The sequence below is a fragment of the Vipera berus genome, assembly GCF_964194415.1.
Source record: "Vipera berus genome assembly, chromosome: 2".
Lineage (NCBI taxonomy): Eukaryota > Metazoa > Chordata > Lepidosauria > Squamata > Viperidae > Vipera > Vipera berus.
This window is the reverse complement of record NC_138203.1, coordinates 161,179,485-161,205,766: the sequence shown is the minus strand read 5'-3', so window position 1 is coordinate 161,205,766 and position 26,282 is coordinate 161,179,485. Positions and strand designations below refer to the sequence as shown.

At 40.9% G+C, this 26,282-nt stretch overlaps 2 protein-coding genes across 7 annotated transcripts; one reads left to right on the top strand and one right to left on the bottom strand.

Annotated features, from left to right (window-relative positions):
* TSPAN10 (tetraspanin 10) lies at positions 1-9,429 on the top strand (the record flags this gene model as incomplete). Its single annotated transcript, XM_081318993.1, has 4 exons — positions 1-68; positions 630-804; positions 5,345-5,940; positions 9,099-9,429. The coding sequence occupies 4 exons, from the start codon at positions 1-3 to the stop codon at positions 9,427-9,429; spliced, it is 1,170 nt and encodes a 389-aa protein (XP_081175119.1).
* Positions 9,430-11,880: 2,451 nt separating this feature from the next.
* On the bottom strand, positions 11,881-26,280 carry PDE6G (phosphodiesterase 6G). 6 transcript variants are annotated; one of them, XM_081320935.1, is made up of 4 exons: positions 26,173-26,248; positions 15,035-15,239; positions 13,775-13,815; positions 11,881-12,114 (listed from the first exon to the last, which is right to left on the bottom strand). In XM_081320935.1, exons 2-4 carry the CDS (start codon positions 15,178-15,180, stop codon positions 12,038-12,040), a joined length of 264 nt encoding a protein of 87 aa, XP_081177061.1. In that variant the 5' UTR covers positions 15,181-15,239; positions 26,173-26,248; the 3' UTR covers positions 11,881-12,037. The 6 variants fall into 6 exon arrangements, 4 of the variants coding, with proteins under 4 accessions (XP_081177061.1, XP_081177062.1, XP_081177063.1 ...); XM_081320936.1 differs by having other exon boundaries at positions 26,153-26,242; XM_081320937.1 differs by lacking the exon at positions 26,173-26,248 and adding an exon at positions 18,866-18,927.
* Between the last annotated feature and the right edge of the window lie 2 nt (positions 26,281-26,282).

Sequence of the window (26,282 nt, the reverse complement as noted above, 5' to 3'; positions counted from 1 at the left end):
ATGGCTACGGCCATCTTCCTTATTCATTTTCCGTTGACACATTGGAAGAAGGGAGGGGGGATTGCCAGGTACTTTGCTAATCAAAATAATCTTTGTCCCGTGGGAACCAAGGTCATCGGCTGCACCCGAGACTGCAGGCTGGGCGTTTTGTGAAAAGCCTGCCAAGAAGATGTATTGGGGAAAGTAGTTGCTTGCAAAGCCTTAGGGGTGGGATTTCTTAACTTTGTATTGGAGAATTGTTAAGTGTGTCTTTAGACTTTGTTTCACTTTTGACGTGCCAATACTTTGTAACTAATAAACATGTTGTTTGATAAATTTCCAAGCCTTGGAGTTCTTTATTTGTCTCTGTCTGTTGGAACCATGACAACAGCTGCTTTAAAGATTGAAAGAAAGGTGTTTTATTTGTACTCCTATGCATTGTAAACCTTAACTATCTCATCTGAATGTGTTTCACAGATTTAATAGTTATACAGTACTATGCACTCAGCTGACAGGCATAATGATATACTGTTTAATGATATATTTATAGCAAGTGAGACAAAGCAAGTCTCTTTAAGCTGAAAAATGTGATTTCTCACATGATGCAAGTATGACTGTGGTAGGTCTACTCAAAAATTCTCCTCATACAGGAATGTTGGACTGTTATCTGGCTACTCCAAAGAGCTGCGGAATCATTTCAAATCAATTTCATGCTATACATTAAATATGAAGAAATCAATTATAATTGTGAATTCTTTCTTGAAGAATCTTCACTTTCCGAGCACCAAGATGGGAGAAGATGAAATAAAAGCTTTGTTATCAAAGGTAATAAGGATTTGTGCTACATGTTGGCCTTGTTTCAGCTTTTGTCCATGGAGATCTTGAGTCTTTGTTCGTGGCACATGGTGCTACTTTTCAGTTGTGTTTGTTTTTTAACTGGTAGATTATTTATTCTTTTTTGGCCTAAGAAGCAGGTGTAAGAAAGTGTGACAGTAATACTTCAGAGGTGTAAATTTTCTAATCTATCCTGCAGCAATGTACAATAAGAAATAATAATACTGTAAGCAAGTATATTTTACTAAATGTAAAATCCCACTTTTCCCAGATAAATATGCTGATTCACCTTAGCTATCTCACAAGTGTCCCTAGAAAATGATCAAGATAATTTTTTTTGCTATGATTGTTTTAGTGACTTTTTAAATTAAAAATGGTTCTTTGCTGAATGAAATCAGACAGCCAGAGGAAATACAATACTAATCAAAGCTAAAATCAAATATGTACATAACTTTTTCAGTTAAACAATTTCAGGTGATTTTAAGATTTTTATCAATATTTTTTCAGGATTTTCAAATATTTATCCTAAAGCAGCAATTCTGAATAATTCTGATTCATAAACCATGGCAATATTTACTATTACACCCAAATCATTATAGTTCAGGAAAAGCACATTAACCAGAATTAGTTCCCTTTGTTTTGTTTTGTTTTGTTTTTTGTTGTTCAAAATTAGATTGGAGTTAGGGATTATTGTCTTTTGACCTCCAGAAATAGAGCCAGGAGAATAAATATCTAAAATAGAGACTTTTCAGTTATAACCACTCCACTCTTCTCTCTTTTCACCATTTATGGGTAGATAATTACATGGGGACACCAAAAATAGAAGCCTTCCAAAGTATTTGCTATATTTATTTATTATTTATATTCTGTGATAATTTGATGACTTTTGCAGCTAATTTGGTATGAAAAAAACTATGGTAAATTTAAATTAAATGGAAAAATGCATCATAAAAATTAAATGAGACAAGACAATATAAATAAAATAGTAAAATAAAAAATGGTGGATTTCACTTAATTAGAATGTACTTCAGAACAATTTGATCTTTAACATCCTCCTGAAAGCTGTCAAGGAGAAGGGCCAATTTTATCTATGCCAGAAGGTTTTCCCAGAATACATTACCTACCATGCGGCTGAGATGCAACACCCCGATTCCATACCTCTCAACGCCTTCCCCTCCCACTTCTCAGAAGTGGGAAGTGATGTCTTAAAACAATTTTATGTACAATAATATGTCACTGATAGTCATTTTTTCTCATTTCAAATCTTTGCATTTTGTTTATAAATGACAGCATGCTCTCCCTTTTCTTGAATTCTTTCTCACTGTTTCTTGATAATACTCACCTTTTTAATTCTTGTGTATTACAATGGCCATTATGTATTTTATTCATCACATTCTACAACTGCCCATCTCCCTTACGGAGGAAGTCTGGGCAGTAGAGAATAAAATATTAACACATAACAACAATCTATATAAGTTTAAAAAGAGGCAAGGATGAAAACAATGTGAAAAATGAATTAAAAGGTGAAGGGGGGGCTTTCTGGGTACTAACCGTCCCCACAGCTGCATCATCCTCTGTGCGCCCCAAGCAAGCCCTCAGAGCCATGTTTTCACACTTCTCTGGAAGGCCAGGAGGGTGGGGGTCCACCTCGATTCTGCGGAGAAAATGTTCCACAAGGCAGGGTCAACGGCAAAGAAGGCTCTCTTTCTGGACCCCACCAGTCGGAGTTCTTTACCTAATGGGGTCTGCAATGTAAGTTCCCTACCTAACCAGGTGGGACAGACTGATATAATGAGACAAAGACTGTTTTCTCATTATAGAGAGATTCGGTTCTCTTTTCCATGGATTGCATGGAATCAGTCTGGCCTAGACTGAGGGGTTTTTAATTGGGTTTTAACATTTTAACTTTGGGGCTTAAATTTAATTAATTGTTTTAAATTAATTTTAACTTTTGTATTGTATGGTTTTAATTGCCCTGTAAACCGCCCTGAGTCCTATGGGAACAGGGCGGTATATAAGTCAAATAAATAAATAAATAAATAAATAAATAAATAAATTTAATTTAATTTAATTTAATTTAATATTTAATAATTTAATTTGTATACCGCCCTTCTCCCGAAGGACTCAGGGCGGTGAACAGGGCAATACATAATAAAAAACAGAATACAAAAATTAAAAAGTAATTAAACAGCAATGCCTGTAAATAAATTAGTACATATTAAAAGTTAAAACCGATTTATAAAACCCAACCCCATCCCATCAGACCAGGCCAGCTTGTTCAAAAAGGAAGGTTTTGAGATCGCGCCGGAAGGAGCGAAGGTCGGGGGCCGTCCAGAGCTCAACCGGCAAGCGGTTCCATAGGTCTGGCGCGCCCACAGAGGACGCTCTCCCCCTGGGGGCCACCAATCGACATTCTTTGATCGGAGGCACCCTGAGGAGGCCCTCTCTGTGGGAGCGCACTGGACGGAGGGAAGTTGACGCCGGCCGCAGGTGTTGCCGTAGGTAATCCGGACCCATGCCATGTAGGGCTTTGTAAGTCATCACTAACACCTTGAACCTCACCCGGAGAGCAACCGGCAGCCAATGCAGCTCGCGGAGCAAAGGTGTAACATGGGAGTATTGGGAAACCCCCAGCACAACTCGTGCGGCTGCATTCTGCACCAGTTGAAGTCTCCGAGTGGACTTCAAGGGCAGCCCCATGTAGAGAGCATTACAGTAGTCTAGACGAGAAGTCACGAGCGCATGAGTGACTGTATGCAAGGCATCCCGGTCTAGATAGGGTCGCAACTGGCGCACCAGGCGAACCTGGGCAAAGGCCCCCCTAGTCACAGCTCCAATATGCTCTTCTAAAGAGAGCTGTGAATCTAGAAGGACCCCCAAGTTGCGCGCCCTATCTACAGGGGTTAATAGCTCACCCCCACTATCAAACTGTAGTTAATCTCATCAGGGCAAGAATCTTTCACATTCTACAAGTGGTCACTCTTGATTAACAAATTAGCATTGCCGGTACCTTCAAACACTGATGTATTTAGGCTCCTCTCTCTGTCAGATAATAGGTTGACATCCATAAAGATATATGCCCATTTTTTAATATGCAAAATGCCAGAAAATTCTTTTTTATGTAAACGATTTCAGAAAACATGGTTGAGGGACGTATTACAAGTACCTTATTAAAATTGTTATATTCTTTCCCAGATTTTTTTTTCTTAAGGTTGTACCATATTCCATCTAGAGTCCTTAGAGCAGGGAGCGTCCAAAGTGCATAAATAAGTAACACTGGAAATCAGAAATCCATATACACAGAAGGCCTATAGTTTTCCCATTCCTCTCCTGTGGAACAGTAGGGCACAAGTGGGAAAAAAAAACCCATTGTCTTCAGTATACAGGTAGTCCTCAACCTACAATCACAATTGAGCCCAAATTTTCTGCAGGGCTCAGACATTTGTTAAGTGAGTGTTGCCTCATTTTATGACCTTTCTTGCCACACTTGTTAAGTGAATCACTGTGGTTGTTAAGTTAGTAACATGGTTGTTAAGTGAATCTGGCTTCCCCATTGACTTTGCTTCTCAGAAGATCTCAAAAGGCGATCCACATGACCCTGAGACATTGCAGTGGTCATAAATATGAGACAGTTGCTAAGTGTCTGAATTACGATCACATGACCCAGGGGATGCTGCAACAGTCATAAGTGTGAAAAATCCTTTTTTCAGTACTGTTGTAGCTTTGAAGAGCCACTAAATGAAGTGTTGTAAGTTGAGGACTACCTGTATGTTGAATTATAAGACTAGCTACACTCAGCTTTGGCCACAGTAGTTAGGGTTAAAGCCACACTCAAGTCAGTGGATGGCCATAGGTTCCTCATCCATGCCATAGATTCCAGATTTATTGAGCGGTATAAATCCTCTAAGGGACTTGGTGGCTCAGTGGGTTAGGACGCTGAGCTTGTCGATCAGATGGTCGGCAGTTTGGCGGGTCGAATTCTGAGTGTCGCATAACAGTGAGTGCCTGTTACTCGTCCCAGCTTCTGCCAACCTAGCAGTTCGAAAGCACATAAAAATGCAAGTAGAAAAATAGGGACCACTACGGTGGGAAGGTAACAGCGTTCCGTGCGCCTTTGGCATCTAGTCATGCCAGCCACATGACCACGGAGATGTCCTTGGACAAGCGCTGGCTCTTCGGCTTTGAAATGGAGATGAGCACCGGCTCCTAGAGTCGGAAACGACTAGCACGCATGTGCGGGTGAACCTTTACCTTTACCTTTATAAATCCTCATGAGGTCCTAAACATCTTGCATGCTATAATCTAGGGGCATAGGGGAATGAATCTTGTTGGGTTTTTTTAATAGTTTTTTTAATAGTCATATTGTAAAAATGTTAAATTTTAAAAACTGACACAAAAAATGTTTATTTCAGAGTTTTTCAGTTATACATCGCCTTTCAAATACTATAGGAAAAATGCATGTTCTACCTTATTTTGTTTCCTATTTCTGATATAAAATTTCCATTCTCTGATTCTCTTTTATATTGATTAGAATGATCACAAGTATTATTCATATAATGCACAAGGTACTCCTATGAGCCTCGACGGACAAGAAAGTGGTTATTCTTGGAACCAGACAAGACAATGGCACTTCCTTCATCAGTCTTCCCATCTTCCTCTGGATTCATTTAGCCATTGTGCTAAATGCTTGACCTTTGTTTGGAACACAGTTTTCTCCATTATAGGATTATTTATTTTGGCCATAGGAATTTGGGGGCTTTCGGAGAAGGAATCTCTGGAAAGTGAACGAGTAATATATCTGGGCAGCGACCCAATGCTTTTTTTTGTATTAGTAGGGCTAGTAGCTACGTCTATATCCCTTTTGGGCTGTACTGGAGCCCTCTTTGAAAGCATCTTTCTTCTGAAGCTTTTCACTGGAGGAATAATAACTTTTGTGATTTTGGAAGTTTTGAGTGGAATTGTTGTCTTTTCTCTGAGACAACACATCAAGGCTTCCTTGCAAAATTTTCTTACGGTGGCAATGTTACAGTACCAGGACGACCTAGATCTCCAGTTCATTATGGATGAAATTCAAGCAGGCCTCCAGTGCTGTGGAGTAAAGTCTTATCTGGACTGGAAAGCAAATTTGTGAGTATAATTTTTGGCCTATTCTATCAGTTTCCAGGAAAGATAGGCATGTCAAAGGAGTAGAGTATAACTTTAATCCTTGGAGAATGTGGCAGTCTAGAAATATGATTGGATGGATGGATGATGGAGATGATAGATAGATAGATAGATAGATAGATAGATAGATAGATAGATAGATAGATAGATAGATAGATAGATAGATAGATAGATAGATAGATAGATAGATAGATTTGTAGCTCTGAGATCCAGAAAATTTAACATTTTCCATTTTAACATTGTTCAGTGTAATGTCAGTGGAATTTTGCTGCCAGGGGATTGTCTTGCGCCAAAGAAAGCTTTGTATAATTAATGTGAGTGAATGGATGGTTCTGTTTGCTGTTTGATTTCAGGAATGCTTCTATATATTTCCATCTAGAAACAATGCAAGGCATTTTATTGTTTTAGTTAGAAATATAAAGGAGCATTCCTGTAGAATTATAATAAGCAGCACTGCGCATTATGGTGAAAAGTCAGTGTTATGTCGTGGGTTCTGGTGAGCAGGAATGAAGACACAAGGCTGAGCACAGAGAACTCATTCTTTATTTCTTTGATGGAACTGTACTTGGGCTTGGGCTGCTCCCAGCCCCAATATATAGCCAAGCCCTATGGTAGCAGCCAATAAGATTGAACCCGTGCTTGCTGCCTGAGGCTGACCAATTGCAGACCCGGAGACAGCCTGTCTGGGTCGCTGGAGAGCCGTTAGCTCTCCAGCAACGCAGGTGGTGTGGTACCCAAAAGCCCAGTACATAACAGTCAGTATCTCCCACAACAGTCTTAGTCTCCAACAATAGGCATGGTAGTTCCCCACATGTGCTGAATTATGTTGTGCATCCTCTCTGATGATGCCCACAAGAACTGGAATCCTATACAATTTTGGTAGGTTTGCAGGTTAGTCACCTCATTCTTAGTTTGGTTAGATTGAGACAGGAATCTCTTTTTTGCCCCTTCATATAAAATACCAGCTCATATAAAAGCACTAGCTAACAAATTGTTAATTGCCTTCCAGTTAAATTTATTTATTTATTTATTTGATTTGTATACCGCCCTTCTCCCTAAGGACTCAGGGCGGTGAACAGTGACATAAATATCAAAATGTACAATTACAGATATTGAAAACAAATTAAACCCTAATGCCCAAATCAGAAGATAAGTTACCTTAAAATAATAATTACAACAGAACCCGTCAGACCAGACCGGATTGCTCAAACAGATAGGTTTTTAGGTCGCGTCGGAAGGAGCGAAGGTCGGGAGCCTGTGCTATTGTGCTATGAACAATCTTTGTTTTCATTATACATAAACGTATGCCCATTTATCTCTCCTGTTGCCTTGCTTGACATTCTTTCTTACTGAGGTGCTTAAAATAATCCTGATAAAGAACAGTGTGATAATAATGACTGGCTCTTTTGTTTCAGCAGTGTTGACTTCATTTTTTCTTGGAGTAGAATGGTTCATCAAGCTTTCCTAGAATTTTTGCGTTTAGTTGTCTATGGAGATTCTCAGTCATCCAGGTCATAGTTGTCCCAAAGAAGCTTTTTCAGTAGGCAACTGGATTTGCTTGTTTTTCCTTTGAACACGTTTCATTTCTCATCCAAGAAGCTTCTTCAGCTCTGACTGGATGGTGGGGAATGGGAAGATTTATACTCCTGGCAGACAGCTGGTCATCTGCATTCTTTCAGAGAGTTGTTGAGGCCACTTGGAGGTTTATCTGTGTCCTCAAGGTCACCTGAGTGGTGGATATGGGTGTGGAGCCTTCTTGGAACTGTTGAAAGGACTGTTGTAGAGTGGAGATAGAAGATATCATATCCCTCCCACTCCGTTGAGACAGGGCTGTTCAGTTTCGATATAGATGTCCTCTTTGACCCTTCTTTCAAACCAGTGGTCCTCTCTATCCAAAATGTGGACTTTGCTGTCTTCAGAAGAATGGCCTTTGTTAAATGCAGATGAACTGCTAAATCTTGTCCTGATGGGTTTGTTCTCCTATGTTGTGTCATGTGTTTATGGAGTGGTTGTTTTGTTTCCCCAATATACATTTTTTAATGTTTTGGATCAGTTTTTTAGTATGCCATACGTGCTGTTTAAATATTAGTATCTTTGTTTACTGTGGAGTCACTGTGATATGTTTTCATCTTTACTTGTTAGATACGCTAGATAATTCCTAATCCATTTGATTAATTTATTATCTCCGCTTACAGTAATTGTAGAAATAAGCAGTTTTCATTGTGAAGCAGCTTTACATAAGATCTGTGAACACATTCTTGGCCCAGTCATCTTTAATAATATCAGGTGCCTATTCATCACAGGAGGGTGGAGATTAAATTCAGTCTACTTCACTATCTCAAAAACTCAAGTTGTGTTATCAGAACTGGCTCTTGTCAGTTTGGAAACCAAATATAAGTAGATATCGCAAGGAACATTATCAAAAAAACTTTGAACAATCTTTGTTTAAAGACTTCCTTGGTTAATACAATTTTTTTATAATTAGGACTTTTGACCCAAGCTGATTCCTTAGGAGAGATTACAGTTGTACTTATTGTTTCTTGAGTAACTGCAGCAGGCTTGAGTCCTAGCAAGCAGTCTAACAGCTGATTTTATGAACTATCCATTAGATGAAGAGGAAAAAAGGTAAACCGAGATATTTATTTATTTATTTATTTATTTTATTATATTTATATACCGCCCTTTCCCGAAGGACTCAGGGCAGTTTACAGGGTGATTAAAACAAAAAATACAAAAGTTAAAAACAGATTAAAAAAAATTATATCCGTCCCTGAACAAATAAAACCCCAGTTAAAATTAAAATTAAAATTAAAATTCTCAGCCTGGGCCAGAGAGCTCAAAGAGCCAGGTCTTCAGGATGGAAGATAGATATGGATAGAATCCTGCATGATTTGTGCTAGAGCCTCTGGATTCCAGTAGCAGTGTGTGTGTGTGTGTGTGTGTGTGTGTGTGTGTGTTCTTGTTGTTGCATATATAGATCTTGATCCAATGAATGCACAGATAAGATTGGCCATGGGATCTGGCTTACATTGGGAGGATGAAGTAGACACTGAAAAAGCCTGGGAGATGTGCCTTGTGATGAACTTAAAAATGAAACCTTTCTTCCTTTTTTCAACTTACAGGTATTTTAACTGCTCTTCTCCAGGTGTGCAAGCCTGCAGTGTTCCTGCATCGTGCTGTTTGAATCCACTGGAAAATGGTACCATCCTGAATTCTCAGTGTGGCTTTGGCACCCTGGGCATGGAGGAATTTGCAGTTCAAAGCACCATCTATCTTGGAGGGTGTGTTCCACAGTTAAGCAGATGGCTCAATAGTCACGCAGGAACAATAGGCTTCTCTGCTCTAGTTCTGATTGTGATGGAAGTAGGTAGCTTGTTTCTGGCCATTAAGCTCCTGGCAGGCATTGCTTCTGCTCGGGCTCAGCATTATCATGGAAGGAAGGGCATGCATTAGCTTTCCTATTGCGAGAGATGGACGCTTTTCATCCTCTTTTTAGGAATGTAAATCTAAGGTATTATATAATTCCTTTTATGCTAGTTAATTAAACCCAGGATAAAATGGATTGGGGGGGGGGGAAACAAAAGCTGCTTTTCACATGTATTTATCTCGCTCATTCTCCTAGTTCTCTCCCTTGCCTGTTCATCCCTGCCACCTCTTCACTCTGCACACTCACCTGCTATACTTGTAAACATGGTCAGAAAAAGAGGAATAATGTAGCAGAAGACCTTTACACCCAGGCCACTCCCCTATAAGTCTAGCAACTAATTATTCACAGTCATTTCTCAAAGCCAGTCGTTTCTGATTTTGACATGGAACCACTTCCAATTCAAGTACAGGTTCCCAAAATAAGAAGCAGCAAAGACACTTTGTCCTTTCTGACTCTTTCTCTCACGTTTGTGAAGTGAAAGTGCAGCAATTCAGAGTTGCATATTGTAGCAGATCACCACTGAGAAGATACGGAGGGGCCAAATGCAAAGGGCACAAATGTCAGTACTTTTGCCATATGCTCACTTACAGAAAAACAGAGTTGAAAGAGACCTTGGAGGTCTTCTAGTCCAACCCCCTGCTCACGCAGGAGCCCCTATGCCATTCTGGACAAATGGCTGTCCAATCTCGTCTTAAAACCTCCAGCGTGGGAGCACCCACAACTTATGGAGGCAAGACTTTCCACTGATTGTTCTCACTGTTTGGAAATTTCTCCTTATCTCTAGTTTGGCTCTCTCCTTGATAAGTTTCCATCAGTAGAATCTTGTTCTGCTTTCAGGTGCTTTGGAGAATAAGTTGAGCTTCTCTTCTTTTTTGGCAGCCCATCAAATTTTGGAAGACTGCTATCATGCCACCCCTGGTCTTTCTGTTCATTAGATTAGACATATTTAGTTCCTGCAACCGTTCATCATATGTTTTAGCTTCCATCTCCCTAATCATCTTTGTTGCTCTTCTCTGCACTCATTCCAGAGTCTCAACATCTTTTTTTTTCATATCGTGATGACCAAAATTGGGTGCAGTATTCCAAGTGTGATCTCACCAAAGTTGAGCTTCACAAAGACACTTATTTTGCCTTAATATAATACTTTACTCATATGCTTCATTCAGTCCTGGCTGTAAATATTTTTGTTTCTTCATTAATTTTATATATAATGCTTTCCTTCTTAAATATATTCTGTGTCATATTTTAATGTCTATAATCAATTGCTTTTGGCCCACAGAATTAAATGCATCAATTGTTACATAGCAACAGTACAGACATCCCTTCTAAAACCTAATGGCTTTATGTGTAGTGGAGAAATTGAGGCTGGAATCCTGTATTCATTTATCTAGAAGTAAACACTATTGAATTCATTGAAAGTATGTCCCTTCCACTGAAGAGTTACTAGAGTTTCATTTAAATAAATATCCAAATTGTCCAAAACACTTTCTTATGGTTATTCTTTGTTTTTCATTTGAGAGTTTCCTCTCCAATATATATAGGAGCAGCACATTAAAATTTTCAATATTTTTATTTTCTGTAATTGTAAAACTGTAATTATTCAGATTTCTTTTAAATCTTAAAGGTTCACCACTGCAGTCCATCTCCTGGACCTTCAGTTACTGGCATCTTAGCAAGGAATATTACAGTAGTTTTTAGTAAGGTCAACTTCTGCTTGATGTTTTTATAATCCAAGGGACACATTAGAACAGGGGTGTCAAACTGCCACCCCACGGGCCCGGATGCATCATGCCAAAACCCCACCCCCACCCCATTGCCAGCACTGGAGAAAAAGTCACGATATGTCGCGACACGTTGCGTGATGTTGTGAGTTTGACACCCCTGGATTAGAAGGAAAGAGGACTGGTTGGTTTAGTGGTTAAGACACCAAGCTAGAAATTAGGAAACTCTGAGTTCTAGTCCCATTTTAGGCATGAAAGCCAACTGGGTGATTTTGGATCAGTCACTTTTAACCCATTATGTCAGGCTCAGGCAACAAACAGTCAGTTCCTGTTGCAACCAATGGACACTCAGATGATCTAGAACAGTGGTCCTCAACCTCGGCCACTTTAAGACTTGTGGACGTCAACTCCCAGAATTCCTCAGCCAGCTTTGCCTTGCCCACTTTAAGCCAGCAAAGCTGTCTGAGGAATTCTGGGAGTTGAAGTCCATAAGTCTTAAAGTAGCCAAGCTTGAGGACCCCTGATCTAGAATAAAAGGGGGTGGGGGACCCTGCACATGTGGGGAAAAAACCACGAGGATTATAAAAAAAAAATTAGAAGAAAATGATGGACTTGCAAAATTTGGGACTTACTGCGTATAAAATGAAGTCATTTCTCTGGTTCATTATGACTTTTTTTTGCAAATGTTTAATTGGAGGGAGGAAATCATCGCAGGGACAATAATATGAAACCAAGTCTAAGACTTATTCACTTGGATTTTATTTTAGTGAGCAATTACGATGGGCCCCAACAGGCTACCACTGGGAGAGTAAATATTCAGGGCTAGGAATATGGATAATGGGAATACTCATGAACTGTTCTTGCTTTGCTGAATGAAAGGCATATATCCGGCCTGTTTCTGGCTTCTACATCTTCAAATGATACCATACTGTGCCAGTTCATGGAGCTCCAGGTGGCTGAAAGCTTCCCAGGGACAGATCACAGTGATATCTGAAAGAGAGGAGAGGCCACATCAATTCAACCCTTATTGCTTCTTGCCAGCATTAGCATTCTGATGTTTGAAAGCTTGTCAAGTGTTTGAAAAATCAGACAATGGAATGGAATCATAATCAGTCTTTGGGTCCTTTGGAATGGTATTGAGAGCTACAGTCATTGCCATCTGACCTAAATATCAGTGCAGATATTACATACGTATGGCAATTCATTACTTCCATATTCCATATTCAGAAGGATAGAGGATCAAATGGGTTACAGCAGTTATCGCCAGCCAAATAAATAAGGACATTTTAGAAAGCAGACAGACTAATCTGGACCTCTTGAAGACACAGATTTTGTTCATGTGCATTGAAGCTTAATGTGTAATCGTGGCTCATGGGTTGTGTGAATCCATTGAATTTTGGTTCATTTACTAACAGTGCTTAAGTGACACATTGCTTATTGGGTAGCATAAAACCAACTGCAAACAAAGTGCTTTTATAGGCATTTATGAGAGGAAAACAATAACAGAGGTATTTTTGGAATAGGATGATAGCCATGGAGATGCTTAAAATATTCCTAGGTCTATACAATGCTTTGGATCCAGCCTCCAAAAGATACTTAAGCATGCAAAAGCACAAACACAGCACTTGCGACAAGGTGCTCAGAGAGGTGCTACTTTCACATTTTCACACAGGCTAAAATAGCTTTTGGTGTACTGTTTGTCTCTACCTGTTGCTGCAAAATACAAATCATACTTCAGCATGATGTTTGGCCCCTTTACACTGATACAGATAAAAAGTTGGATAAAAAGAAAAGATGTGGCACATGCAGCTTAGTGCTGCTAGGCTTCATCCAGCTGGATCTTCTGTGCTAGGTGCATACATCCTCTCTGCCAAGACTCACGGCTGTCTGATAACCAAGAGTAAAAGCATCTCAGATACTTTTTGAATTGCTGCCTCTGAAGCTGTTTACTTCCCTGTAGGGTGATTCTTCCCTAATGTCCCCCCAGAAGCCAAATGCTGTGCAAGAACCACTTGCAGTTGGATAAATATGATGCTCCTGTTGCAATCCTGCATGAAAAAAAAATCCTGAAGGGAAAATATGAGGACACCCATGAAAGCAATCTGGCTGTAACTGTCCTTTTTGCACCTGCTGGTCTGGAAATGCTACCAATAATCATATAAATCAGCTAAGAGGAGTTGGTGGAATGGTGTCGGCTGTGCCCAGAACTGCCTACTAGGTAGTGATTCCCTGTTTTTTGGAGCATGTTTTAGAGTTGATACTTCCTAAGACAAATAGGTAAATATCTATTGTGGATTATATTCTTTTTATGCAACCTGTCCAGAGAATGCTTGTTATAAAAAAAAAGAACAGAAATATAATTTCAAAAATATAGTCAGAGATTAAAATTATAGGAACAAGGAATTCACAGTTTACTGAAGGTGTGGTAAACTATCCAGGAGGCTGATGAAATTTAGGCAAAGGAAGCAAGCCTCTAACAGTAGAAATGTTTCAATATGAATTGTGACATTGCCCAAAATATCCCATCTGTGGCTAAAACAGCTGGACCTGCCCATAGCAGAGCCAAGAAGGATAAATTGCAAGGAACCTGCAGAAGCCTGATTTTCTCAAATCAGCACTTCAGTTAATGTAATCCATCGATCCTTCATACCTGTTCCCAAGCCTTCCATACCAGGAATGTCATCACCAAACCTGCAAAAGAAAAAGAAACTTGTTTTCCTAAAAAAATGGCTTCCATGCATGATCACTTTGTGGGACTATTACCTCTTTATTCAGTTGCACGTAGGTTGGGTGATTAAGAAAAGTGTTTGTTTTTGACAGAAGAAAATGATAGAAATAATGTAAGGAAGTTCAGGAATTGGTCTGCAGCCAGGCTGATTAGGGACACACTCACACAAATATCTAACCAATATGTACAGGTAGTCCTTAAATTACAACTACAATTTTCTTGCCACATTTGTTAAGTGGATCACTGAAGTTGTTAAGTTAATAACTGTAGGAGATGAACAGGCCAAGGCCAAGGTAGGGGTTAAACACATCATAAGTCATGAGTCACTGCACACCCGCATGAGATCTAAGTCCAGCCCACCTTGAATACCTTTCTTATCTCACGCTCATTTCCCTTGACCATTAGTTAGTCAGATTCTTGTAGAGAGCTTAAGGTTGCAATAAATGTTTATACTCATTTGAACTGTCTGAATCTCCTGATTTCCCTAGCTCTTGACAATAATATGGTTATTAAGTGAATCTGGCTTCCCCATTCACTTTGCTTGTCAGAAGGTCTCAAAAAGTGATCACATGACCTGGGACACTGCAACTGTTATAAATAAGAGTCAGCTACCAAGCGTCTGAAATTTGATCACGTGATCATGGGGATGCTGCAACGGTCATGTGAAAAATGGTCGTGTCATTTTTTTTCAGTGCTGTTGTAACTTCCAATGGTCACTAAATGAATGGTTGTAAGTTGAGACTACCTGTCTACTATACAGACCAAGATACCTCCTATGGCCAATATTGATGGAGGGATTTGAAAAGAATTCCAGAAGCCATGTCCTGCAGGCTTCCCCTGCTATGTTGTTTCCAGCCCAATGGAATTTTGGAAAGAAATTACATGAAAGAATTTAAAATTCTGTCCATTAGCAGGATAACTCTTTGGAAATGAAACAGAAAAGGATCAAATTGGATATGACAAGAGAAGCCAACCAAATACAGGTAGGTCTTGCTTAATGGCCACAAGTAAAGAAAGAGATTAGCTGATGGAAAGGGCTCCAAGAGCCAAGGTTGCCTACCCCTGTGGTCAAAGCTGCCCAACCTGAGTTCCAGCCCCATCTGGCTCTTAAAAGAGCCAAGGTTGCCTATCCCTGAGAAAGTGAACTCCCTTCTTTTTGCAAAATAACACTTTGTATCTCACCCTTGAACACCTTTCTTTGGTGGCTTGCTCTTGAACTGCCTGGTTTGCCTCTGTTTGAATTTGGGAGGGCCTTTCCTGGGAGTGACAGGCCCCCCAGTCACCCTGGTAGCAGATCTGAATTCTGGTTTTGGAACTTCACGGCTCATGGCAGGGATGGAAGAATGTCTATTTTTAACAGAAGCCCTCCTGATTCGGGTGGCTTAATCTGTTAGATAGAAAAGAAACATGAAAAAAAATTAGAGTCTATCGTTACATGCAGTTGAAATATGTCGCCTCTGTTTGCGTCTCTTCAAGGAACATATTGTTAGAAGGCAAATCCACTTGAGCATTAGAAAATGTTTCTGAACAGTGAGAGCAAGTCAACTGAGAGGTGATGGATGTCATTCATTCATCCATTAAATGTGTTGAAGGACAAGCTAAGCAACTATCCATCGGGAATGTTTTAAATTGGATTCCTGTGCTAATCAGAGAGTTAGACTCAGGGACCTCAATGGACCCTTGCAGGTCTATGATTCTGAAGACCTGGACAATGGAAATCAACAGCATACCATATGTGTGAACCCAGCCATGCACTAAGGTTACGTAATGAAATAACGATTGATTGCATAAACTCTCCTCATCCTCCCCACTCCATTGGATCTGTCCCTGTGAGAGGCGATTACAGGTGATTTACTGACTGTCCTTTGCTTTAATTATGTGACTAGGAAGGTTCACTGTACATTCTTGGGTTGGGGTCTATGTATGCAACCCTGATGCTGAAGTACTGTTTCTTCTGAAAACACTAAATTTCAGAGCCAATTTTAAAAAAACACAAGCTGGGATAAAGAAAATATCTGGTTTCTTTTCTTGACACTGCTAAGACCTGGTTTGCTCGAACGTTTTCCTGTTGCGTGATCACCTAATGCTTTCTGTTTCCATATCCATCACTGGAAATGAGTGTGAGGGGAACAACATGATAAGATACTAGAAGAATATTTCACCAGAGTCCTATGCTAAACTTGTTGCCTATAATTGTTGTGCAGACAGTCCACTTGTCAGGCACAATACAGCAGTAGTGGTGGTGAGGGCTATTGGGCATCATTCTGGAGGAAGACTGGATTTAATGAACCCTTGCATTGGCTTTGGTGCAGAGACACATCCACAACAGATCCACTGGTCTGACTTTGTGCAATTCTGCACAGGTTATATTGGCTACCATCCAGATAGAACAATGGGATAAAACAACATTAATCTCATCCAGGGTGACACTTCTCAGGTTCACATTCAAATCCCTGAAAAGATGCTAATCTGATTAGAGTGCTCCACCCACAAAGTAGTTTTAGGCTCGTTCCCTGGATGGAAAAGGACTTTCTTCATTTGTTTCATCAGTTGTTGTTGTAAGGGACCTTGGAGGTCATCTAGTCCAACCCCTGCTCAAGCAGGAAACCCTGTACCATTTCAGACAAATGGCTGTCCAATCTCTTCTTAAAAATTTTCAGTGTTGGAGCATTCACAGCTTCTGGAGGCAGGTTGTTCCACTGATTAATTGTTCCAACTGTCAGGAAATTTCTCCTTAGTTCTAAGTTGCTTCTTTCTTTGGTTAGTTTTCATCCCTTGCTTCTTGTCTTGCCTTCAGGGGCTTTTGAGAATAGCTTGACTCCCTCTTCTTTGTGGCAGCCCCTGAGATATTGGAAGACTGCTATCATGTCACCCCTCACCCTTCTCTAATGAAGACATACCCAATTCAAGCAACTGTTCCTTATATGTTTTAGCCTCCAGTCCCCTAATCATCTTTGTTGCTCTTCTCTGTATTCATTTTCTCAGAGCTGCTCTATCACCCATCTTGATAAATTTAGCCCTGCAAGAGCAATGCTACCTTTTGAGAGTAAATGCTATGGATTCCACATGGATTCCACAATTCGTCTGGCAATTAAATTCAGAAGAATTTGCCTTCCACTCCCTCCTCCCCAGGACATTTTCCATGGACTAAGAACACACACACACACACACACACACACACACACTCGTGTGTGTGTGTGTGTGTGTGTGTGTGTGTGTGTGTGTGTGTGTGTGTGTGTTCTTAGTCCATGGAATATATATACCTGCAATGCAATCTACCTGCAATGCACAACCTTTGCAAAAGCTGACATTTTCACTTTTTTCTTGGAAACTTTGTAACATTTTTCAAACCTAGCTGTTTTTCTCATGAATATAACCAATGTCCACTATTTTAATTATCCTTTGTGGATACCAAGATGCTGTTCTCATGCTACCAAAAGCTGTAGAAGATTTGATAGCTGAACTCCAATTCTTCCATGGAACTTCAGTCTCATTTGCATTTAGACTTGCATTTATTCTCATTTAAATATGCATAACACATTCATGCTCATTATCCTAGGAGAAAAATTAGATTAAAATGGTGAGTTACCCAAACCGGCGTTGTTTAAAAACCACCCCCATGCGTCTCTTCCTTGCAGATGGATATCACTTTCCAGGAATACAGCCACAACTAGCTCCAGATGAACATAACAGCTGGAAAGTGGGTGGAATAAATTGACTGGTTTCTAAAAACTGATACAAACTTTCTGTTACTTACCAGATGTGAAAGATGCACCCACTCAAATCCCTGTCGCAAGTCTTAATGATAGCCAGTCTATATGACTCAGCCTTTATAATATCTAACTGTAGTTGGTTAAAGCTTGTTCTGGAGGCTTCTGAGGTGTTACAATGTATTATATTCCTCATAATAGGTTTATGACTCTTGTTTTTAATCCAGTTATCATCCTTCGTTTATAGATACATTGTTTACAGCTTGTATGCTTAGGTCAGGGAGAGGAATTAATCCTACAAATGGTCACTGACTTACAAACACAAATGGAACTGGAACTTCTGTCAGTAAATGATACCGTGGTTAAGTGAGTTGCACACAACTTTATGACCGTTTTGCCATGGGTTGTTAAGTGAATGCAGCTTCCCCCATTGAAGCTTCCTGGGAAGGAGGTAAGTGACAATCCTGTGACCCACCACTTGCGGCAACTATCATAAATACATACCCGTTGCCAAGCACCAAAATTTTAAGCACTTGACCCCCAGTGATGCTGCGACATTTGTACGTGTGAGGACCAGTTATGAGCCCCTTTTAGCATGGTCGTTAAACAGTCCTTAAGCAAATGGTTGTAGGTCGAGGATGACTTGCATATTTTGTATAACATTGTATAATTCTATTAATTTTGATTTATTTAAATATTACATTAAATATTTTAAAATATTTTACCGTATTTTCCGGCGTATAAGACGACTCGGCGTATAAGACGACCCCCCCAACTTTTGAGGTGATTTTAAAGACTTTTCGTCTTATACGCCGGAAAATCGCAGGGCAGGCTGGCGGGAGCCGGCAGGGCAGTCCTGCGCACGCGCGCACTCCCCGGCTGCTCCTTAGCAGCTGGGGAGTGCGCGCGTGTGCAGGACTGCCCTGCCGGCTCCCGCCAGACGCCCTTCCCTCTTGAGGCAGCATCGCTCCCTGGCTCCTAAGGAGTCCTCGTGGATGCTGCCTCAAGAGGGAAAAGCGTCGGACGGGAGCTGGCAGGGAAGTCCTGCGAGGGTTTGCGAGACAACCAGCAGCTGCCGACCCGAATTATTTCCTGATGAAGACAGAACAAACCCCCGAAGCGGCAACAATGGGCGTTTCTCTTGAAACGACCATAATACAACGGCCAATACCAAGTATGCGCGGGGGGAGGAGAGGAGAGGAGAGATAAAAAATGGAAGCCGAGCGTTTGTCTAGAGCTTAAAGCTTCTTAGGAAAAGAGGGGAGAGCCTCTCGCCGAGGACACGACGGCAGCGCCCTCTCACCTTCCAGCGTACAGGCATGACTCTTCGCCTGCCTGGAACTAGACGTGGACAGCGAAAACGTGCAAGTCTTCTAAGGGGAGAGAAAAGAAGGCGGTTGCGGTGGAAGCAGAGAAGAACGCAACAACTGTAAACAGAGGCGTTTCCTTGACAAAAAGCCCCGCGGCCTACTTGGCTCCGGCCTTCGGGCGCCTGCGCGAGAAGTCACCAATCAGAGCCTGCACGCGCGTTTGCCTTCGACGCCCCTCTGACTCTTCCCTTTCCAACTGCCGGCGGGCTTACTTGAGCAGGAGCGCTTTCTTTGCTAGCGGGGGAAGAGTAGTCGCGCGTCCGAGGGGAGAGGGAGGGAGGGGTTAATGTTGCTCTCTTCCCTCTTGGAGAGATCTCTATAATCGTTGTTGAATTCCTCCTTTGGGTGCTTGTAACTGCTGTAGGAATGTTAGAATTCTACTCACATTCAACCCCCCCCTGCCCCCACAATGGACTTCTTTGATCCATCTGGGGAGATGGTTCTGGGGAGATAGGCACAGCTCTTTCTCCCCACTCTTTCCTAAATTTTAGAGGCACACCACCCACCCACCCCCGGCTCCGGGTCCGCGGGCGTGCAGAGGGCGCCGCTCCCTAGCCCCCGCCCCAGGCCAGGCTCCGGGAGAACCTTCAGCACAGGCACGCCCCTCTCGCCTTTGTCCGCCAGCCCGCCTCGCTCCCCGGCCTCTCCCAGCGCCTCTGCCGAGCCACTCGCGTGGGAAGCGCCGCTCGGCTTCACGTGGCCCACCCAGCAGTCCCTGGAGAGGCGCACACCACCCCCCCATGAAGGGAAAGGGAAAAAGCACCTCTCCGCCGCAGCTCCGGGTCCGCGGGCATGCAGAGGGCGCCGCTCCCTAGCCCGCGAGTTACCTGCAAAGCTTCGCGTGGGGAGAGCCGCCCGACGCTCCCGCCCAGCCGTGTCCCGGAGCCGCGCCGGCTTTGCAAGAAAGTACGCTCGACTGATTTGTTTTTTTTTCCCGGCGTATAAGATGACCTGGCGTATAAGACGACCCCCCAACTTTTGAGAAGATTTTCAGGGGTTCAAAAGTCATCTTATACGCCGGAAAATACGGTAAATGATATTACAAGGACAGGTTTTAAACATCCGCCTCTATTGAGTTTAGAGACAAAAGCTGCCTGACCCGCTTTCATTTTCTAGCACCATAAATGAATCCATGGCCATTTTTTCTGTAGCCTGAAGATTTCAGAGAAAGCAGCTAGGAAGGGAGATAACAGAGTTACTGTTATTCTGGCAAACAGAGAAAACTGCAAGGACAGCTTGTTTCTCTACACATGAACAGCAGGTAAGACAAACCAATTAAAAATGCCTAAATTCCAGCCATTCAACTATATTCTGAAAGGGGGCTCAGAGATTTTGCAAATGAGAATAGTTAGTTTGACCTTGACAAATTATTCTGGTTAGAAGGAACCATTATCATTGCTAAGATTGCCAGCTTATCAAATTGATCTTTTGAACAAATTGAAACAGGTGAAGTTAATTTTCTGCTAATTTTTATTTTTATCTGACTATTACTCTTTAAAGCCTTCAAGGCAGAAATCTGGGGGATTATTTATTTATTTTTTTGGTTAGAGCAAGTGATAACCATTGATAGCAAGAACTCATCTCCCTCCTTTGCTTTACAATCAAGGACACGAGCTTTGGGTTTTGTTCTTTCTCTGTCTATAAAAAGCCAACAGATGCCCTGTCTGTAACTTACTCATTCAAAACAGTATGGTATGCTTGGCTTAACCAGGGTGTACGGAGTCAATCACCATTGATTAGACTCCTACAGCAATTTGGATATAAGTCATGATCTACCAATGGATGTGTTCAGATCCATCCCATAACAAGATCTTCTTCTAGTCCTTCTGAAAAGCAAGAAACAAGTTGTCTTGAAAATTATAGCAAAGGTAGTTGACAGCTAAGATCTTCCAAAGTTATTTTCCACTGATGACCCTTTTTGGAAAAATGTAGAGGACAATGTAAACCATTCAATTCTTTCACCCATGACTAATACTGACAATAGAATGGGCGTAAGGACTTCATAAATAAAAGTCATGACTGCCTGACTGTGGCTAATCAGGCAGTAACCATGAATATAGTATGTCCCTGCTATCCTGCACCGGATGACACAGCAATCCTGTAACACGATCTTATTATAAATACTACAGGGGAAAGAAAACAAAAGCACTAGATAAAAACAAATTTAGAGTGTAGTGTACATTAATTCATAGTTCTGCAGTCACTTCAGTTCAGTTCCATGTTCAGCTGCTAAGCTCACCAGATGAGCTTAATTTAATTACTCTCAGACTAATCTTCCCAACATAACTACGTTTGTGATTCACCAGTGTGTTTAATCACGATTTACTGATTAAATGGATGAAATATGCTAAATGCTTAAGACTCTGTCTGTCTGTCTGTCTATATAGGTGATTATATTACTTTGTTTATATATACACTGAAAGCTTATGTACCAGAGACAAATTCCTTGTATGTCCAATCACACTTGGCCAATATGCTACTCTACTCTACTGTCTATTCAATCATAGCTTTCCATCTCACCAAAAGTGGCATACAACAAAGTGTGCTGGATCCACAAACTGTACTTAGCAAAAACCAGATACCACATTATCACTTAATGTGGATGTACAAACTTTGTCTATATACAGTGTGGAGGTCTTATTAACTTGGAGAAAAGGCACCATGTACAGGAAATTGCTCTATAAAGCACCATTGCATTAATACATTAAAATGAAAATCAAGGTTTATTAAGGAGAGTCGTGTGCAGATGATGGAATTCTGTACAGTGTGTCCCTAAGTAAAAGTATACAGAGGATATCTGCATTCAGACATGACAGCAGGCCATCTGGAAGTAGTCTATAATGTGTGCACTTGTGAATCAGTATTGAGTTCTTCGTGATTGCCTGGAGTAGTCCCTGCATTTTTCTTGGCAAGGATTTTCAAAACTGGTTTGCCAAAGCCTCCTTCCTAAGGCTAAGAGAAATACTGGCTGGACCATGGTCATCCTGCTAGCTTTGTGCCCAAGGCAGGGTTAGAATTCACAGCCTCCTGGTTTCTAGCCTGGTGCTTTAATTCCTATACTAAATTGATTCATAGATATAGTGTACATGATCATTATTACTCACCTAAAATATTCGTAACATTCTAAGTGCTATGAAGATATGAAAAACAAGCCTACTCCTGTTTTCTGCCTCTAATAGAAATGATGGAAAAGGGGAAAGAGAATGGGATAATAAATTCTTCCCTAGATCAGGGGTCTTCACACTTGGCCCTTTTATGACTTTGTGGACTTCAACTCCCGGAATTCCTCAGCCAGGCACGCTGGCTGAGGAATTCTGGGAGTTGAAGTCCACAAGTCATAAAAGGGCCAAATTTGAACACCCCTGCTCTAGATGATAGATGAGGCCAGATTGGCTCCTCACTGGCCAATCAACCAGCTGGCTGTGGTAGTCTTCCTGCGAGGTAGAGGTACAGCTCTACAATGGTATTTAGAGTCATGGTAAATTGCAAAGTTCAGACTATAGTTTCCTTCAGTTCTACAGTATCATACCTGCTGGCAGATGGAGCAGATATTTCTTTTTACCACAGAGTAGCAATGTAAGCATTTTATAGCTATTCGGAGTGACTTAAGAGTTAGCCCAGGAGCTTTTGCATTTCAGCAAGCTGATGGGGAAAGGAGATTAATGGATCCTAAAGGAGCTATCCAGGGCCGTAATCTGAAGGCAAAGCTACACTAACAAACGTAAAAGTAGGTCTGGTCAATATATAAATAAATCTCCGGGAACATCTTGTATGTCTGGTTTAGACATGATGCAAGACCATAATGGGGCCTGTTTATTTTTAGCTTAGCATAATGTATGAAATCAACCTTTAAGGCTTATGGTTATCTATGAACACATTATAGCTTGTTCAGCAACCACACTGAAAAGGATACTGGTTCACTGCGGAGAGTGATCCTAGTTTTCTACTAAAAGATGTTGCTATTGAAATTTGGCACATATTTATGTGACACAGAAGGGATCTATTTGTTCCTAGCTGTCCATTTAAATCAGAACTCCTTTGCTGCAATGCCAACCATGAGATCAGTATGACATTCTGAAAACATGTGAAGCACAAACCCAGTTTATGAAAATAGCAGGTCATACCAAATAATATCCCTCTGGTTCAAGGAGATTAAATGTTAAAAGAAGTCAGTAATACAATAATAGACGTGCGATCATTAGAACTCTTTATATAAAATAAAACACATCATCTCTTGCAGAAGGAACCATAAATAATTAGCTTTTTGCTCTTCAAAGTCTTGTATAGTCTGAAACCATATAATGAATGTGCATCAGGTCAAAGATATCAATCTTTCTTCATACGGAACTTAATTTCCATCTTCAGGAACATTTTAATATTTTCATCCTCTATATGTTTCTCCACAGCAGCCAAGGCCTGCTCGCCACTATCCTTGTAGTATTTCAGAAGTTCTTCTGCATAAGCAATCCAGACACAATTGTGGCATCCACTCATACAACACGTTGTGGGAGGGAGAAGTGTTAGCGGAGTGGTAAAACAGTTCCCCGAAGAAGCAGTTTCCTTCTTGGAGCAAGACTTATCTTCCAGGGAAGCAGCCTTTTGGGTGCCACTGCTGCTCTCTGCATCTGCACAGAAGCGACGCTGTCCACTGCTTAGTAGTGCTGCAGAGCGCCACCCTATATTTACTAACCTCCCATGGCAGTATCTTTTCAGCAGGACCAGCGTTGTTGTATCACTAGCCTCAGGGCCCCAAAACAGATTTATACATTTCTGGTAAGAACAAAAACAAAATTAAACCCCCATACGTCTATATCCCTTTTCCCTCTTATTTCCAGGACATCCAACCCATCTTCGAAAATCAAACCAAAGCTGCGACCTACAGGATTTCACTTATTTATCCAGACAATATGTCATGCCTACAAGAACTGGATTACGTTCCACCTGTGAGTTGTGATTCAGTACGTAAGCTTCAGCATTTCACTCTCTTGACGATGCTCTGAAAACAAAAATCAACCAGGTTCTGGTGAGATCCAGACTCTTCTTTCTGATGGGTGACTTTTTACACAGAAGGCTGAAAACTATGCATTTAAGTAGATTCAGATTTGAAAACATTTTGACCTGGTATGATAAAGTTGACTTTGGAATGAATTGTTAAATGGATACGATAAGCAATGTATAGTATCGAGAATGCTAGTATTTATTCCAGAATATATTCTGAGTAGTATTTTCTTCAATATGGATTTTAATGCATATTAAAGTCTAGTTCAGAAAAAGCTCTTATGGCCTCATTTTATGTGCCAATCACTTTCTCCCAGCCCAACCCACCTCACAGGGTTGTTGTTGTGGGGAAAACAGGAAGAAGGAGATGTGTTGGATATGATGGCCACCTTGAGTTATTTATAAACATAATAAATGTGGGATATAAATAAAACAAATAAATTGGGCTGGTGGATGCAGCTGAGACAATACTATTGGTACCTTAATCCAGTATTTTTTTCTCTACAAAGGCCAAATTTATTTTATTTTATTTTATTTTATCTGGAAGGCAAAACTGTTGTCCCTCTCCTGGCTCCTGGTATATGGTACTTAACAGCTTCCCATTCTGATCCTAGAGATAGTAAACAGTCATTCTAACTAGTAACACCCAGTGATATCTGTATCTTCCACAAACTTGCCCAACCCTCTTCAGATGTGAATTAAACTGGCAGTTCACCACATCCTGTGGCAGAAAATTTCATGTAAGTATATATAACAAATAATTAAATTAAGGGCATATCTAAAGAGAGATAGGGAATGGAACCAATTCATATAGTTGTTATTACTACCAAAGTCTTAAGCACTGAAAAATCAAAACCCAAAAGAAAATAAGTCAAGGATGCCAAAATAATTTGCCTAATGTTTTGGTTTGTCGTAATATTGTCTCTCTGTGTGTGGATTTGGGATTTTTTTCTTATGCACCAATGCAATTGTTATTTATTTATTTATTTATTTTATTAGATTTATATACCGCCCTTTCCCGAAGGACTCAGGGCGGTTTACAGGGTATTTAAAACAACCAGTACAAAAGTTAAAAACAAATTAAAAAAGATTAAATCATCCCTAAAATTAAAAACCCCAGTTAAAAATTCTCAGCCTGGGCCGGAGAGCTCAAAGAGCCAGGTCTTCAGGTCCCGGTGAAATGTGCGAAGGTCGGGGGCAGTCCTAAGCTCCACGGGTAGCTGGTTCCAGAGGGCCGGCGCACCCACAGAGAAGGCCCTTCCCCTGGGTGTTATCCGCCGACAGTCTTTTATCGGCGGCACCCTGAGAAGACCCTCCCTGTGGGAGCGCACTGGACGAAGGGAGCTTGATGCTGGCAGCAGGTGTTCCCTCAGATATCCCGGACCCAAGCCATTCAGGGCTTTATAGGTCATCACCAGCATTTAAATTAATATATACCCTAAAATTAATCTTAGTTTATATTAAAGTCCCATTTCTCCTTATTTCTGTTGTCTAAGAAGGCACCTATGAAATAATTGCCAGCTTTGCAGTTTCATAAAATCGCTTACTGAATACTGAACATTTCTTTCTCAATCCTGTAACTATGATAGCATGTAGCTTCCAATCTGATGTGTCCAGATAGCTCAAGTGATTAGAGTACAAATCCCTTACTACTGCCTGAGTTGGCTGAGACTGACAAGAATTAACATCCAATACATTAGGAAGGCATCTGGTTGCCTAATCCTATTCCAGAAGGGAGCCAGGAAGTAGCTTGTTTTTGGCACTCTTTGTGGTTATGATACCAAGATAATTCCTCTTTGCTGAACATCCAGCACTGATAAAGAATCTTGGAAGAACTTGGAAACGTGATCATTATTTTAGTACTCTACTGAATTCTAATGAAGATGCTAACTTCAAAGGACCTTAGAAATGATTTTTAAACAAGAATTTAAAGGAGAGTTTGAGGCGGGATAATCCTTCAACATTAGGGCTGCTTTACAGCACTTTTTGATCCTCGGGCTGGTAAGCTGAAGACAACTCGACTCCTTTCCAAATAAACATAGTCAAGATCAGACATTTAAATCATAATAGTGGTCGAAACAGAAGAAAACTAATGAGCTTGTTTAATTGAAAATGTACCATTGGGGGCTTATTTGGTAAACAAGCAACCCGCGCTTAGCGTTTTGTGTGAACGTTGCTAAACTGTGATTTTACCCCCTAAATCTCCCGGCTAAAGTTCTCACCTGACCCACTTCTGACGTACCAAAAGTACCCGCTAACCCGCGACGGCAGCAAAAAACACCCGAATGCAACATCTTCTCCGGACGCCTTTAGGCAACTACGTCTCTTTCTCCGCCTGCCGGGAGTGACGTC